The sequence below is a fragment of the Pithys albifrons genome, chromosome 2 (assembly GCF_047495875.1).
Source record: "Pithys albifrons albifrons isolate INPA30051 chromosome 2, PitAlb_v1, whole genome shotgun sequence".
NCBI lineage: Eukaryota > Metazoa > Chordata > Aves > Passeriformes > Thamnophilidae > Pithys > Pithys albifrons.
Window position 1 is genome coordinate 2,229,630 of NC_092459.1, and position 18,145 is coordinate 2,247,774.

At 42.8% G+C, this 18,145-nt stretch overlaps 1 protein-coding gene across 1 annotated transcript in view; it reads left to right on the forward strand.

The window, feature by feature from the left end:
* CDC5L (cell division cycle 5 like) overlaps positions 1–14,143 on the forward strand; it is a 32,846-nt gene extending 18,703 nt beyond the window's left edge. Inside the window, exons 15-16 of the mRNA XM_071548204.1 lie at positions 12,458–12,670; positions 13,692–14,143. Coding sequence (XP_071404305.1) covers positions 12,458–12,670; positions 13,692–13,796 — 318 coding nt within the window. The 3' untranslated portion in view covers positions 13,797–14,143. The remainder of the gene's footprint in view (positions 1–12,457; positions 12,671–13,691) is intronic.
* The last annotated feature ends 4,002 nt before the right edge of the window (positions 14,144–18,145 follow it).

Sequence of the window (18,145 nt, forward strand, 5' to 3'; positions counted from 1 at the left end):
TTAAAAACAAATGTCTGGATCAAAGTTCCTCTGAAGTTCTTTTTCCAACTTAAGATTTGTTTTCTGATTGACTGTGACATACATGAAGGTCCAGATAGTCCTGAATACTTATCAGACTGGTATCTTTTGCCAGTTCCAGTGATTCCCTCCAAAAAAGTAAACAATGGATGTTTGTGATCTCATTCCACTTTATCAGACCCTTTGACACTGATTTCCCTTACCCTGTCCCCTCTTTAGAGTTTCACCCAAACACTCCACACAAAAAAACCTCTGAAATACACAGCATTTATGATAAGTGAGCTAGTTTGAAATGGTGTATTCCCACAGAATATGTGTTTGTCCCAACTTGCAGTGAGTCATTAAATGTTCTACAAAATACCATTTTAGCCTAAAAGTCTCTCTGCAGATTATTTTGTTCCACAGTAAAAGGAAACTTTACCAAAAAATTTTACTGTGTTTAAGATCAACATAGGTACTGTTGTGAGAATTAACCATCACAAATAGCTGCTGCCACAGAAATAACACGAGAGAGGCCAGAAAGACTGCAGTTTCACTTGACTCATACACATGAAACACAGTGTGAGTGTGTGTTTTGTGAAGCCTGTCAGTCAAGAGTATCATCCAGGTACAGACTCTGCAGTTGTCAACCTGCCAGCAGTTCACCTGCACGTAGAGTGGCAGAGTAAGGGTTTCCTATGAGTGGCAGAGCCCTTGTCGTGCCGCTGCTCCCCCAGCAGAGAGCACCATTGCCCTGCCCAGCGCTGCCTGGGAGCCTCACTGAGCTCCGATTCCCCAAAGCTCCTGTCACAGCACAGCAGCAGCCTGGCTCTGCATGGCTGCGGGGCCAAGTGGGCACCGTGCCAGGAATCAGTGGGCTGCACCTAATTTGTGTACAAATGCTTTTGAAATTTAAATATCTGAGGCCCAAAATGACATTAAAAGGGCGTTATTAAAGTTGCAAAGTCAAACAGTCCAAGTTGGGGAGTGCACAAACAGCCTTTATTTGCCTATGCATATGCTTTATGAGACAGCCTTTAATTTCGTGATTGCAGCCTAGTTTTTCCACAGACTCATTTACTGCTCAGGGTGGATGGTGCTTGCTTAGTGACTAGCTCTTGAATATTTTGTTTTCCCTTTGTTGTTTGGTGTGTGGCCCTGTGCCTTTATGCTGTGCACTAATTCTGCAGTCTAAATTGGTTACTTCTGTGTGGGCTTTCTTGTGCTGTTGATCTCTGCCCATCTCCTCCCAATATTTGAATGAGTAGTTGGTGGTGGAATGCTTATTAAAGATACTGAAGCAAAATAAGTCAGGTCAAGTCATCCATTCGTCAGACTCCTGTATGTTTGTTCTAAGTGCTCATTGCTCTGTAGTCACAAGACTACAAGTCACCCAGGAAGCAAAATACAAATCACAGGTCTTGCAAAAAAAAATAAAATTGAGTTTTATTTGCTGCCAAAATTGCATGGTACTCTGTGGAACACACTTAACAAAATCCAGCTAGCTGTGTCCCAGCAGGCCAGGGAGGTGATCCTGCCCCTCTGCTCAGCCCTGGTGAGCACATCTGGAGTGCTGTGTCCAGTTCTGGGCTCCTCAGGACAAGAGAGACACGAAGCTCCTGTAGCAGGTCCAGTGGAGGGGGACAAACATGATGAAGGGACTGGAGCATCTCTCAGATGAAGAAAGGCTGAGGGAGCTGGGCCTGCTCAGCCTCAAGAAGGAGATGACTGTAGGGGATCCTCCCCCATGACTGTCAGTGTCTGCAGGGAGGGGGCAGAGGATGGACCAGGCCCTGCTTAGGGTGCCCAGCACTGGGACAAGAGGAACAGACAGGAACTGATGCCCAGGAAGTTCCACCTGAACATGAGGAAGAACTTCTGTCCTGTGCAGTGACAGAACACCGAACAGATTGCCCAGAGAGGGTGTGGAGTCTCCCTCACTGAGGATATTCCAGAGATGTCTGGACACATTCCTGTGCCGTGTGCTCTGGGATGGCCCTGCTTGAGCAGGAAGGTTGAACCACATGACCCACTGTGGTCCCTTCCAACCTGACCCATTCTGGGATTCTCCGTCAGCGGATCAGTCACTGCAGTCACAGGATTCTCTCACTAATGTAGCTGCATCCACTGGGAGCTTGGAGTGCTGCTGGATGAGGCTGATGGCTTGGTGCACTTCCACACACAATCTTCCTCCCCTGTTTTACTGTGTTCCAAAGTACCATCCCCCAGTTCAGTCAGGCACTGGGGCCCGCAGAGCTCTCCCTGCCCCACAGCTGCAGGTGCAGTGAGTACAGCACTGCCTCTCACAGCTCAGTTTGTTGAGTGCAGGTGGACTCTCTGCAAAGTTAAATTTGAGCTGAAAATCTCTCCCAAGTGTGTGCAAAATGCAGTTTAGTGTAGCTCTGTGGCCTGACCTATTTAAAAGGCCCTTCTTAAAAGCAAGATATACAGTTTTTTAAGCATAGGTCACCTGCTGAATTGGTTTTTTTTTTAAATAGTAAATAAAACCCATAACAGTTTAATGAACAAACGAATATGCAATAAAAAAGCACAGCAATTTTTTTCCCCCTAACTCATTCTGAGCAATGCTAAAATCCACCTTCATTTTAATGTTTTTTCAAGGAAAATTGTCTGAAAGCAATATCAGTTGAAATAGATATTTTAATGGGAAGTATCAGACAAGCTTAATGAAAAGCAGGGATATTAGCTCAGCTTTCAGTACCCCAAGATACTTGACTATACTCAACTTCCTTTGAGAGAAGAGTAGAAGCTGTAAAATAGACTTTGCCAGCAACAGCAGCTGATGCTGGTCAGTTTTGGGGCTGCTGCTTGTCCTGTATGTTGTACTAAAATCATTAGGGGTAAAAACAAAAAGCCAGGAGAGTTAAGTGATATTTGGCACAGCTGCACTGTCTATAGTTCCATGTGGGACTGCTGACACCCTGCAGATCCTGTGTGAAAAATCCAGCTCTTCCTGGGACTGTTCATCCATGGCTCAGAGATTCCTGGCTGGATTGATGGTGTGGACACACAGTTGTCTTCCTCTAATTGGCCTGTTCTCACTGCCTCAGTGGTTAGTGGTGGCAGCCTCGTGTGTGTTGACATGACATCCATCTTTCTGGAATTGATGGTGATATCACAAACAGATTTGGGCTGTTATTGATGAACTTGAGGAGGCAAAGTGGAGCATTGTGGAGAGCTGCTGTTTGGCTGGATATCCTGTCCAGGCACCATGAGCACTAGTTGCAATGTTGGAGGGTACTGCTTCATGTTAGGAATACTTTTCACTTCTTTGTTCTGAGGGTTTGGGACTCTTTGCATGCATTACTTAGTGTGGTTTAAGAGTGTTACAGGATTAGTATGTGAACACTTTTGCATTACAGAGGGAGAGTTTCAGGCCCATCCAAGTGAATCCCTGTGACCTCACTATGTACCTGTGGCACAGCTTAGATTTGTGGAATTTTTTGATATTTCCAGTGGCTTTGGGAAGTCCAGCATGTTTTTAAGAGGCACTGCAGAGCAAGTCATTCCAGAAATGGGGAGTTTTCTGGTGCTTACAGTTGCATTTCCATCTTCAGTTCTCTACAATTCCCTTCTCTTCCAAACCATATATTTATAAAGAAAAGCATTTCTCCTAAGGTGTGTGTGACGTTAGGGACCTTATAAGATGAAATGAGATAATAGAGGCATCTATTTAACAAACTAGTTGCTTCCCTTTGTAGTTCATCACATACAACTTCCTGCCAGCATTACTTTTCCTTTGAAGACAGTTCATAAAGTTGGCTCACAGCATACAAACTTTTTTATTAAAATTGTGGTAGTTAACGTTATAATTTCATTTTGTTGTTAAATTATAAACACTATTGAAAACCTGCAGGGGAAGAAGCTCTAAGTGCACTCTATGTGCAAAGTGTAGTCAATTATTTATTCTTTGCAGTATCCAAGATACATCAAGGTGATAATTTACCAAAGTGTCCATTTTTGCTTTTGATTGCAGCCCAAGTCCTCTGAATTAATTCAGATTAAAAGCTACTTGTTTAGCTGGAGTTTATGGGTTACATGGCACACTGTGCAGCAGAGTGTGTGCCTTACTAGTTTATTGGAGATTGTATTTTAATTTCTCTCTAGTTTACAGGCTTCTAAAGTTTGCAGTTTCTTTTGCATTTTCAGGTGAAAAAACACCTGGAGAAAATAAGAGATTTTATAAGACTAGAAATAGAGAAGTTACTTACAAAAATGAAACATGGTGGGAATCCTGAGTAGTCTTGCTTTTATGCTCACATATTATTTTGTGCTGCTGTGTTGCCTTTGTGGAATAGACTGTTTCTAATGAAGTCTGTTGGGACTGTAGTTGGAACCAGAGGGTCACAGCAAAGGTTATCAGTAGTTTTCACTGTGCAGTTTTTCAGAACCTGATAATTTATGTTCTTAGAAATAAAGGTGAGCATTGACAAAACTCTCCAGTGCAAAAGGCCTTTGTGTGCTGTCACTGTTCAAAATTGACTGTTGCAGCCTCACCATGGGGCTTCTGCTGTTTGCTGATGTGCCTCTCCTCTGGAAGGGACCTGTGCAGGCAGTCTGGGTTTGCAGGGGTGATTTTTGAAGGTAATTACACTGTGCTTGCTGCCCTGCTTGCCTCACAGACACAGCAGTAACCCACGTTTGCTTGCAGTTAATCAGAGTTGTCCTCTGGAGTTGTTGCTGTCATCTGACTACATTTTTTTTTAACTTGTGAGTGGTAGAGAGCTCCAAAAATGTAGTAAAAGTAAATGATTTGTTTTTCTTCTAAACTGTGCTCTTCTAGACGTGTTTCTGCTGTGATTGAGGTAGAATCAGAGAGTTATTAAGGCTGGAAAAGGCCTCTGAAATCAGCAAGTCCAATCATCAGCCTGACACCACCACTCTGTTCACCAATAACCTGTGTCCAGAAGTACCATATCCACACAATTTCTGAACACTTCTAGATATGATGACTTCACCACTTCCCTGGGTTCAAGTGCTTGACAACCCTTTCTGTAAACAAACTTTACCTAATATCCAATCCAAACCCCACCCCTGGTGCAACTTGAAGCCCTTCCATTTTGCTCTAGCACTTGTTTCCTGGGAGAAGGGACCAACCCACACCTGGATACAACCTCCTTTCAGGGCGTTGTAGAGAGCATGTGTGTCACTGATAGTACTGCTAATCTTAGAAGCAGTTCCCAAATAAAAATGTTCAAAGTGGACTTTAATGTTGTGACTGTAGATCAGCAGTGGCTGCTGACTTAGCCCAGTGTCCTGGGTTGAGCTGGCAAAACACCAACTGTTCAGGACAGGGTGAAAAGGGTTCCTCTCCCCCCAACCAGCCAAGGGAAGAGAAGAGGGAGAGGGGAAAAAAAACCCTTCAAAACCAGGTTTATGCTGAAACTAACTACATGTATTTATACAGAGAAGAGAAAATTAAGAGAAAACTACAATATAACACACACTTACACAAGTTATGCATATATAACAAGGAATAATTTCCCACTTCCCAATTGATACAAAGCCCATTACTCTGAATTCATAAGCACTCCAAAAGACACTCAGCAAGAAAGAGAAAGTATAACAACAAAAATATTTCTACTTCTCTGAATGCAAACAAAATGCAAGCACAGGCAACAGGAGCAGGGCCCAGCATAGTAGAGGAGCTGCCAGATGTCCTCCTCTTAGTGCAGCCATGATGGAACTGCCCAAGCCACTCCCACACACTGGATTTACCCCCTTTGAGATGATGTAGTATGTTATGGAATACAATATTATTGGCTGGAAGGAGTCAGCTGTGAGCTGGCTCAGCCCAGCTTAAATCAGCTGACAATCCTAGGCCTAGCTGAACTTTAAAACCTAAGTTTAGGCCCACCTGGCTAAACCCATAACACCCAGTAACTTTCTAGATTATTCTAGTTCTGGGTAGTTGGCTGCTATGAGCTTCTGTGGAACACTTGATACACTCTCTACTCTTGTTATTCAACAGTCACAGTACTCGTTACAGTATTTGAAGACAAGTCATTATAATTTAAGGTACATGGCTCAGGTGGAGGTTGCTCTTGGGTTATTGGATTTGGCTGTGAGAAGAGAGAACAGTGTTGTGCAGGTATCAGTAAGTCATAATGCTGTGGGATCTACATTGCAAATACAGGAGTTTATGTTGAGGCTTCCCTATTCAGATGGGCAAAGGTGGCTTTATGTTGGCCTGCAGGCTCTGAACATTTGGGCTGGGTTCAGTTGTGAAATTGCAGTTACTTACCAGCAGTGCCTTAACTGAGGATCTTTTGTGACTGAATCTTGCCATGAGAAACTTGGTGTGATTCCACTCAGAATTAATTCCTACTTTTTTTCTCTTGAAATGTGCACACCCTGTCCCTCTTTGACTGTTCTGATACTGATCAGCCCTTTTTCTTAATGGTCCTCATTCTCTCTTGTACATTGAGTAGAGCATTTTACTGGAGATGGAGGTGTTCAAAACCAGGCTGGATGGGACTCTGAGCAACCTGGCCCAGTGGAAGGTGTCCCTGCCCATGGCAGGGGCTTGGAATGAGGTGGTCTTTAATCCCTTCAGCCCAAACCACTCTGTGATTCCATGGTCTTCAGTGTGACAGCAGAGGTGTGAAATTGTGTCAGTCCATCGAGTGCTTCCAAGTTCATGAGCTGAGCTCATCATGTCTGTTTGGTAGATGTGAGCCCATATTGTTCTACACTGGAAATGTAATTTTTCTTTGCTATTAACCCCAAGGCTCAGTTTGCAGCAGAGTTGACTGGTACCTGTTACTAACTTGGGGGCAGGTAAGAGGCAGGGCTCTACAGAGAGTTTTGCCTGGTCAGACTGTAGACAGATGAAACAGTGTTTCAAGCCAAAAAATGGAGAATTCTGTCCAAGATCTGGAATTGGAAAAGTAGAGTAATCGATGAGGTTTCGTTTACAAAAACATCTACTGTTGAGGGCACCATCAGGCTTGTCAAGGCCAATGACCCCACCATGCCCAGAGGATGCTGTGGTGTCTCGGTCCTCGTTGCCCCTGGGGTGGTTTGAAACGCTTGTGACAGACACCGTTGGGTGTCCCGGTGTGCACACCCTCCCTGCGGCTGCTCCTGCCGGCTGAGCCAGCCTGAGGCAAGTTCACAAACCCTGCTGTTTAAGGGAAGTTAATCCATCTCCTGCCAGCAGAATTGGGTATGGGAGGGCCACTTACACTTCTGAGGTGAGGAAGGAAGTTACAGTAACATTTAGAGTAGTTCTCTATATGTTCCAAGAGTAACCTATTCAGCGGCGTAGCTGGAGCTGGCAGAGGATTTCTCTGCACAAGTGAAGCAGCTTTATGATGATATGTTGATTCTCCAAGGTCACGGAACGAGTTGGTTTGCTTTTCACTATGGCTTCAGTCAGAACATGTAACACTTTTTCTTCCATGTTTGTTTAATCCATCAGGCATGATTAAGGTCAATTAAAAGACAAGAGAGCTTAAAGCTTAATGCTGTTCAGGGATTACCAGGAGCTCCACATTTAATGGAAGGAAAACAAAATAGTCAGGCCAGGGGAAGAGCCCTTTGAACTGAGAAGGGGTGTCCTCAGTAGACTTGGTGAAATGAGGAGCTCTGAAAATGAAGTTTTTAAGGCACTTGAGCTCTTCCTTCCTCAGAGTCAGTTTTCATTTTTTACCCATGGATGTTTGTTCTCATTAGGAGTCCTTCCTTCTTTGTTGTCCTTAGTTAAACCTTAGAAGTAACCTCTTACCTAAAATTTCCCTGCTAAATTTAAATCCTTCTTTCTTGCTCAGTGGCCATAAAGCAGATTAATTTTTCACAATGGTCTTTAGGATATTTAAAGCTCAGTGTTGTGTCTTTATTCCTTCTGTTTTTGTTAGAGGAAAACCAAACCAAACCCCCCTGTTTCTCCAGTGGCTCTTGCTTTTCTGGATCATGTTTTGTACAATTCTGGTCATGTCTGTTCCTCTGTTTTGGTTTCTCTTCTTTGGTTCTCTAGTGCTGTATTTAAAACTAAACACAATTCTACTAGACATGAGGGAGGGCTTTTACCTCAGAGATTTGGGATGGGATGAAGCTCTCACACTTGCCCTAACATCATATATCATTTTACCCTCTGTCTGTACATCCTGTTCTCATTTTGCTGTAGCTGGTATAAAAGTCAGCAGAACCAAAGCCAGCCAAGGAGCAGTACAAAATAAATAAGTGGAGAAATCTTTCAAATGTCTTTCCCTTTTCTGCTGGGTTCAGAGGGGGAAATGGTTGTCAGATTTTACTAAAATCTATTTCTTAGCTTTAAGAAAATAATGTAGACTACTGTTTAAACACACCTCTTCATAACTGCTTGGAATTTTTAGCTTGGTATCTGAGCCCTAAAATTTTATGAAGCTTGAACTAAAATTATAAGCAGTTGTTGGCATTAATGCAGCAGTCAGCAATTTTTAATAAATAGTATTTGTTACAAAAGCTAAGACCTCCCTTTGACCTTTTCATAGTAGGTCCTAAAATCTTGTAGTTGGAAGGGAGGAGTAAAGGTGGTGAGTGTTCACATTTCTCTCTATAAGCAGAGAAGGAAGAAAGGGCTGTTATTTCTGGGTTTAGATACTTGAGAGGCTTTTTTTTCTTTTTTTTTTCTTTCTTTTCTGATTTTTTTTCTTTTTACAGCAGTGAAGCCTGTGATAATCCAAGATAGACAAGGAGCTGAGAAGCAGCATATAACCTAAGAAGCTCTAGTATTTAACTGTCCAGTATCCAGACCAACTCAGAGACATTAAGTCCAGTTCTTATTGTCTGAAAATTTCATGAGTGCTTAAATGATCAGGCTCTGACACCATAATAAGCACTGGACTTAAACTGGCTTTTTTTTTCTTGGAAAAAAAATGCTTTATTATATCTAATACACTAAAAACTTACTCAGGGTGGGATTGGTCCTCTGACCTGAGGTAACATAGAATCACAGAATCATAGAATGGATTGGGTTGGAAAAGACCTCCAAGATCATCGAGTCCAACCCTTGGTCCAACTCCAGTCCATTTACCAGATCATGGCACTCAGTGCCACGTCCAATCTGTGTTTAAAAATCTCTAGGGATGGTGAATCCAGCCCCTCTCTGGGCAGCCCATTCCAATGCCTGATTACTCTCTCTGGAAAGAATTTTTTTCTATCTCCAACTTAAATTTCCCCTGGCAGAGCTTGAGTCCATCGTGCCCCCTTGTCCTATTGCTGAGTGCCTGGGAGAAGAGACCAGCCCCCACCTGGCCAGAACTTCCCTTCAGGGAGTTCTAGACAGTGCTGAGGTCACCTCTGAGCCTCCTCTTCTCCAGGCTAAACACCCCCAGCTCCCTCAGCCTCTCCCCACAGCACTTGTGCTCCAGTCCCTTCACCAGCCATCTGAGCAAGCAGTTTGTTATGTCCCCAGGTACTCAGGGTTTAGCATTTCATTAGAAAACTATGTTGCTGAGAGAGCACAGAACGACAGAATGGGTTGGTTTGGAAGGGACCTTAAAGATTTACCTCATTCCAACTCCTGCTGTAGGCAGGCACACCTTCCACTAGAACAGGTTGCCCAGAGCCCCACCCAGGCTGGTCATGAACACTTTCAGGGATGGGGAGTTCACAACTTCTCTGGAAATCTGTGCCAGAGCCTCACAACCCTCACAGTAAGAATAAGATCTTCACTCAAGACAACAGAATAGTGGAACTTCTCTAAACAATCTTTTCTAAGCTGCTCTAGAACAGTGACATTGGGAGTTTCATTTCACACCAGGCATGCTCAAAGTTGTCTGTAATGCTGTGGAGCAACATGGACAATTGACCTTTGTTACCTTAGGCCTGTGTTACAAACAAAATTCTGTTTGCCTGTGCATCCATCTATTCCATGATCTCTAAATATCAGTGGCTCTCAAGACACATTTTTCATCCAAGAAACAGTAATTGGAAAATAGTTCATTGACTGCACAGCTGTATTTGTTGTTGCAGTAATAGCATATTATTTACCAGTGAAGACATTTAAAGCTTTCATACTTCTCCATCAGAGAGTATCCTCACAAATCCCTAATCTATTTATTTAATTTTCTCTAGATTTCTATAAATATTGAAAAAGAGGCGCCTTTCTGTATGCTTAAAGCACCTTGGGCATAGCTTAGGTCTACACTGCAAACAGAGTTTGAAAAGCACAGCAGTCTGCATCTCTCTCCCCAGGAGCAAACTAGACAGCTCAGAAAGTCAAATTTCTCTTTCACTCACCCATTAACAGTTTGCTCCCCTGACCATTCACTTTGTTTATCTCTGCACCACCAACTAAAACTGTTTTAAATGAGTGAATAAATTGTTAAAGAGTCGGAGGGCATGTTACAGAAACATGGAGCTGTGTAACAGAGGGTGCTTCAGTACAGTTGGAACATTGATGGAATACACTTTGCAGTGCCTTGATGCCTAACACTGTGATGGCTGGGACCATCTGGCTCACTGTAGTTAGCACAGTAAAGGGCAGATCAGAACGTAGTTCCTTCCCAAGGGAGTTCAGTTTCATTGGTAAGAGGTGATACACTGGGTAATTGTAGCAGTGAAAAGCTGCTGCTTTTGGTTGGTCATTGGTAATTTCTCTGTGTGTAAGAAAGTTCACCAGCAAAGCTTTGATTTTTAAAGAAACAGGGCAAGAATGGGTATTTTAGACACTGTGCTTCTGAGTTAGGCTTTTATATTTTAACACTTGAGAAACTTACATATTTTTCTTCATCTCTGACACTAATTTATCTTTAACTGTGCCAAAAATCAAAATCTGAGAAGCCTGATGCCTTTTTTTGTTGAGATTGGCAACATTCACACAATACTTTCTGGGAAAAAAAGGACTTTTTTTCTTTAGTTAAGGAGATAGCATTAAAAAACTCCTCTACCAGGAACCTTTTGTCCCTGTTTAAAGGTGTGAACTGCTACACCTCTCCACAGTTGTGCTCAGTGGTGCAGTTTTGTGTTATTTGTTAGTTTCTTAGGATCATAGAATGGTTTGGATTGGAAGGGACCTTAAAGATCATCCAGTTCCAACTCCCTGCCATAGGCAGGGACACTTTCCACTAGACCAGGGTGCTCCAAGGCCCATCCAGCCTGGCCTTGGACACTTAACCAGGTCCAACATTCAGCTGGTGTGAATCCAGGAGTCTTTTTGAGATGCCTTACAGTGACACTTGGAATGAGGGTTCACCATCTGTTGAGTTCTCATCATGGCACCTTGTTGTTCTTGGCAAGATGACCATGTTGTGTATTTTGTGGGGTTTGGTGGGATTTGCCTTTCATACCCTTTAGAAGCAGGCAGTAAGTAACTGGGTCACCATCCTGGGCCTCCTCTGGGGGTTACCAGGTTTTTATCCTTTTATCCTTTGTCTCCTGATGTGGCTGTCCTAGGAAAGTACTTAGAGATAGCTGGTAGAATTTAGTTCCCATTCACACAGTCCTCCTGCTGTCCCTCGCAGTGTTTCTCTGCTCAGACACTGCCATTCATTTGCCCCCCAGACCAGTCTGTGTGTTTTCATTATGGCTCTCTGCAACTGGGAGTGATTCTAAGCTGCCTTAACATTCCCAGTGGCCTTCTTGTGTGTGGAATATGATTTAGGTGAATTCTGTTGGGATAAGCAGAAGGATTGATAAATGTGGCTGGTTTTGCAGACTAAGAGTATAAATGAAAAGGTGGAGCATAATATCATAGAATCATAGAATTGATTGGGTTGGAAAAGACCTCCAAGACCATCGAGTCCAACCCTTGGTCCAACTCCAGTCCATTTACCAGATCATGGCACTCAGTGCCACGGCCAATCTGCGTTTAAAAATCTCTAGGGATGGTGAATCCACCCCCTCTCTGGGCAGCCCATTCCAATGCCTGATTACTCTCTCTGCACAGAATTTTTTTCTGATCTCCAACTTAAATTTCCCCTGGCAGAGCTTGAGCCCATCGTGCCCCCTTGTCCCATTGCTGAGTGCCTGGGAGAAGAGACCAACCCCCACCTGGCCAGAACTTCCCTTCAGGGAGTTCCAGACAGTGCTGAGGTCACCTCTGAGCCTCCTCTTCTCCAGGCTAAACACCCCCAGCTCCCTCAGCCTCTCCCCATAGGGCTTGTGCTCCAGTCCCTTCACCAGCCTTTACTTAGTTTTCCATTACTGAGGAAAATTGCATCCCTCGTGTAAGTGGGATGTGGCCACTTGCTTAGCTCAGCAACTGTAACAATTCCTGTCTGTAAAGCTGGTCTCAGAGTGTGTCATCACCCCTCTTTTGGGTTTGTGAACTTCACCCCTGCAGGAATGTATTTTGTATATTGTAAAGGTTTTAATCCAGAAGTCTGGATTGGTGTAAAGTGTGCAGTGTGAACTTGATCAACTCAATACAATTCTGCAAATATATGTTTGCTTTTTTTTTCTCTTGACATTTGATCTCTGCATAAATAAAAAATTCTTGGCTTCCTTCTGGTAGATAAACAGAGGCCACATGACAACTGAAGCAAAGAGGGCTGCCAAGATGGAGAAGAAGCTGAAGATCCTGCTTGGTGGTTACCAGTCTCGAGCAATGGGTCTCATCAAACAGCTGAACGATTTGTGGGACCAGATCGAGCAGGCCCACTTGGAGCTGCGAACCTTCGAGGAGCTCAAGAAACATGAGGATGCAGCAATCCCTCGGAGACTGGAGGTGAGATTCCTAAATGGAGTACCTGAGGTCAGGCAGAGGCGCTTTGTGGAAAAGCTCTTTTCACAAGACATGAGCTCTGAGCTTGACAGCCTGAGTTGGTATCAATTTTTAATGTTCTTTTAAAATTACACTTTTGGCTGTCACGAGGTTCATCTGCTGTTTACTTCAATATCAAAGATTCTGTGATACATATATTAGAAGCTGGGACTAATCTGCCAGTGTGTTCTTTAACTTTGGGGTTTTTTTATTTCCTTGTGTGGTTTATTTTATAAATCTGCAATGCATATCAGCAGAAGTTCCATATCCCTCTTAATTTGTCCTATTTTGGTTTTAATTACTGTTAGAACTTGTAAAACTTGTGTAAAATCTCCTACTTCCTTAATAGTCAGTGGACCAAATGCTGGTATATTCCTGAAATCAGTGCTTTGGAGCCACTTTTCTTAGTTCAAGGATCTCCAGGATATTCTCTGTTTATTCCTCTAATGGCACAACCCTCAGCCAAGATTCAGCCCTATGTATGAGCCAGTGCCAGGCTTGCTTTCCAAGCAAGGAGTACTCACCTGAGCACAGCTTTTCCTTTAACACTTTTTTTCTTCCATAACAGAGGGTTCCACTCAGATCTTCTCACCCACTTGGTATAAAAATGCTAAAATGGATCAGTTCTTAAAACTGATTTTTCGGTTCAGAAATGCTGATAAATAGGTTTACAAACTCCAAAGTGCTTAATTGATTTAGTGAAAGATAACAGTAAAAACATATTAAATCAGGTGATAACAGCTAATAACACCTGGGTTTAGTACATGGCAAGGTTCCAGTTTGAAATCTCTCCTTTCTGTCGAAGATTCTGGCAAAGACAGGATAAAATACCTGAGATTTGAAGTAAGAAAGCTGTGATTTAAGTAATTTTAGAAATGAACTGTCCCAATTTTAACCTCTTCCTCTGAAGAAATGAAAATATAACTTTTGGTAAAGCTCTTAGGTTGGAAAACTGACTGGTTGCTTAATGATGCTTTCATTACAGTGCCTGAAGGAAGATGTGCAGCGACAGCAGGAGAGAGAAAAGGAGCTCCAGCAGAGATTTGCTGACTTCATGTTGGATAAAGAGACTTTTCAAGCAAAGTATTAAAGCACAAAATTCCATTTGTCATTGATGTAACATTTTTAAAGTGTGCAGATACTGCTCCAGCAGCTTTTGCCAGCAGTTGCAGAAATCAAGTGTAGTCTGCTGCTTGCATCTTGTAAACTTCTAGCCCTTTAATGGACTATTCCAAATGCTCTAGGTATGAATAGGTCTGTTAAAAATAGGTTTGAAGTGTCCAAAATAAGAAAAAAATCACTCTGGTATGATTTTAGCCATGTCTTCATTCGATGGGGTTCTCCCATTATTCCCAGTGTTTTCCCAGTCTTAAGACCTGTAAGATACATGCCTGCAGAATAATGTCTTTTGAATAAACTTGGAATGTTAAAAAACAATGAAGTAATAATATGTCTTTTAACTAAAATTGAATCTTCCCCTATCCCAGCCCTCATTTTGTTTCTGGTAGATTGGCTTTCTTCCCTTCCCCTGCTGCTGCCTTTATTTTCCAAGACTGTAATTTGTGGTAGGAAGTACCTGTGCAGGATGTTTGTGAGCCAGGTAATGCCAAGTTCCTGACTCTTCTCTGTGCATTTGACTAAACACTCCCAGCTTTATCAGGATGCTCAAATGGTCATACTGGCAGTTGGCATCATTTCACCATCTTGAAACAGGTGTAAGTTTTACAAAAGCACCCAGCACAGCCCACAGAGTTCAGCAGAAAATGTATCACTGCATTTTCTGAGTATTAATTCTTTTCAAATCATCTGCTTTGTTGCCCAAAGTGGAGTGGGGTGGGAAAAAAGCTCTGTATTTGTTTCTCTTCTCCTTTCACCATATCTCAATAGGATTTAATTTTCTCATTGCTTTGACCTGAAGGGTGTCCTGGGTGGAGCTGGCAAAACACCAACTGTCCAAGACAGAGAAAAAAGGTGTTCCTCCCACCCCCAACCAGCCAAGGGAAGAGAAGAGGGAGAGAGGGAAAAAAAAACTTCTAAAGCAGGTTTATGCTGAAACTAACTACATGTATTTATACAGAAAAGAGAAAACTAAGAGAGAACTACAATATAACACACACAAGTTATGCATATTTAACAAGGCATAACTTCCCACTCCCAATTAATACAAAGCAAAGTCTATTACACTAAATTTGTAAGTACTCTGAGAGACACACAGCAAGAAACAGAAAGAGTAACAACAGAAATGTTTCTACTTCCCTGAATGCAAACAAAATGCAAGCAGGGGCAGCAGGAGCAGGGCCCAGCATAGCAGAGGAGCTGCTGGATGTCCTCCTCTTAGTGCAGCCATGGTGGAACTGCCCAAGCCACTCCCACACACTGGATTTTACCCCCTTTGAGATGATGTAGTATGGTGTGGAATACAAGATTATTGGCTGGAAGGAGTCAGCTGTGAGCTGGCTCAGCCCAGCTTAAATCAGCTGAGAATCCTAGGCCTAGCTGAACTTTAAAACCTAAGTTTAGGCCCACCTGGCTAAACCCATAACAAAGGGTAAGGATGGGATTAGGGAAAGGGATAATGCAGTATTTCCCATTCTTTGAGATTTTTCTAAATTTTATCCAAAATCTTCCTGTCAGTACAGTTTAGTCACACCACACTTGAGTGAGATGTTACTGTTTAAAATTTTGTCAGCTGTTCCCTATGTCTTTAATACAGGAGTTTGCCACACTCAGGCATCTCATTAGAGATTTCTGTGATAATTAGATTTTTCATAAAACAAAACCACACACTTTCACATTTTTATTTTTGTGGTGACATTCATCAGTTCTTCAGGGATCCATCTTACTTCCAGCTCTTGAACTTTGAGTCTTTTGTTTGGAGAAATGCATAGGGAAAAAAGGCCAAACTTGTTAACAGCACAGAATTCAGCAGTTAAATACATCCAGTTGGATGCATCATGCAATTTCTTCTACATATTTGAATTTGAATGAGGATTTTGCCGTTTGCATTTTCCCGGATTTACAAACTGTCACTTTGTTCAGATCTTGGGAATGTGGTTGGGGGACACTGTCAGGGCTGTGGCTGTGTGGCCGTTTCAGTGCCATCCATGGACACCAATTATAATCAGATTTTTTTAAGTGTAACCTGACTGAATTCTGCTGATCACTGGCAGGACTATACACAGCCAGCCATGGATTATCTTTCCCTTTACTCACCAGGTCGTCATTCTTCTGAAGTATTAATGCAATTATAGGCTACATACTTCTAGAAATGTGTTAAATATTTAACTAAGCCAGAGCACATCTGGAACGAAGCATTGAGCATCAATCTTGGAGCATATGGGGTATTTTAGCTTGGATGGTTATACCCAAAAGGAAAATCATGGCATAGCATGACAGTTCTTGTGGTTGTGTGGTAGCTGGAGGTATTAACAGAAAACCCTTGTAGGTTTACCAATACCACAACTACAATTATTTCCTTTCTTTTTGGGGCTGCAGCAGAGCCTCTTTGATGTTTCCTGTATTTTTTGACAGCTTGGGAGCTAGTCAGGTATTCCAACACTGCCTTAATAAACAGTTTTAGTGACAATTGATCAATCACAAAAGACTTTTCTTGAAATACATGCAATTAACCAGTCATTAAATGCGGCAGGTGAGTATTTCTGGCTGGAAAACAGGAGATTTGAGGTGGTTGTGTTTGAGAAGTACCTGCAGGAGGATTGCTCAGTTTTTTTTGCAGTTTAGTTTGTTTACACAACATTTGAGCTAGTTCACAGTTTTCCCTGTCTTTAGTCAGAGTTTTTGTCCTGAAGTTTCTGTCTATTTGGATAATGACAGAAAAGTAATAGTCTCTTGCCTTAGAGCTTGTTGTGCCTTGCTTTAGCTTTTTGCCTGCCCTGAGAGCTGCTGCTCTAAGGCAACCAGGCTTAGATCTACTAAAATTTCCCAAAAAACTTCATGCTGGTTGCTCTGTGTGTGTGTCTTTTGGATCCAGAAGGATTTGAATGGACCAGCAGGGCCGGGCTAGAATATCACAAGATCAAAGAATCCAGGTGGTTGCAGCTTAAACTGGAGTGCTTAGGAAATCTGTTCAGCCAAATTTGGATGCTGGTAGTGCTTCCAGCCACAGGTGGTGATGGAGCTTGTGTTGCCAGGTCTATTTCTTGGGCTTAGGCCCAGTTTAGGTCCCAAACAGGGCTCCCTGAATCTCTAAATTGCTTTAGAATTGCATAGATGTTTGGTGGACACAAGACTGACCAGCACACCTTGACATCAAATTTTTATTTTAAATTTCTGAAGCCAGCCACTGATTTGATCTTCCCAAAAGCAATACAAAGTATAACCAGAAACAATGCAAGCTGGTAAACACTTTACTCCAGTGGGTAAACCCTACCCTGACTGCTGACTGAGGTGGGAGAGGGGGTTGTGCTGTGTGTTAACAATTACTTTGAGAATTATTTAATGTTCTCCCTGAGAAATGCATTTCCATCTAGCATGCCAAGATATATCTGCAAGCTTTTAAATAATTTCAGCAGATGATTTTCCTCCCTTCCTGAAATCAGGCTTGGCATTTACATATTGGATCAATCCCATAGCTGGATCCTGCTTCAAAGTCCATGGAGTTGATAAGTCTGTCATTTACTTCAATTGAGTTGGATTCAGGTACCTGGGAAAGCCAAGAGGACAGCAGAGCTAAGTTATAACAGCTGGGAGTCTCATCCATAACCAGCAGATAACAGAAATCATGAGGTAAGGGAGAGACTCCTCTAAGGCACAGGAGGTTCCCTGTGAGAAATCCAGCAGAGCTGGAGCCAGTTCTTCCAAAGATGGCAAATCTCCAGAGGAATAAGCACTGTGTAACACTGTAATTAGTCACTGCAGCCAGGGATGGCCAGAACACACCAGAGTTCTCTGGCTGCCTTAAGCAGGGATTTCCAGTGCCAACAGAAGGAGCATCTTGTCTTTGCCCATTGCTGCTTGTTCTGGTTTTGTGTCCTTGTTTGCTGGGACAAGCATTAGGGCAGAATATTTGGTTTAAAATATGTTAGTCCAGCTTGATTGTCAAATCCTCTGTGCAGAATAGACATGAGCTGGGCCAAATTTCAAGGTAGGAAGTGCAAGTGACTGTGGAAGTGGGGCAGAACAGCATGTCCAAAGAAGGGCAATGGAGCTGGGGAAGGGTGTGGAGCACAGGTCTGATGAGGAATGACTGAGGGAGCTGGGGGAGTTTAGTCTGGAGAAAAGGAGGCTCAGGGGGAACCTTTTCACTCTCTACCACTTCCTGTAAGGAGGTTGTAGCCAGGTAGAGGTCGGTCTCTTTTCCCAGTTAACTAGCGATAGGACAAAAGGAAATGGCCTCAAGCTGCACCAGGGAAGGTTTGGAGTGGATATTAGGGAAAATTTCCTCATAAAAGGGTGGTCAGGCACTGGCACAGGCTGCCC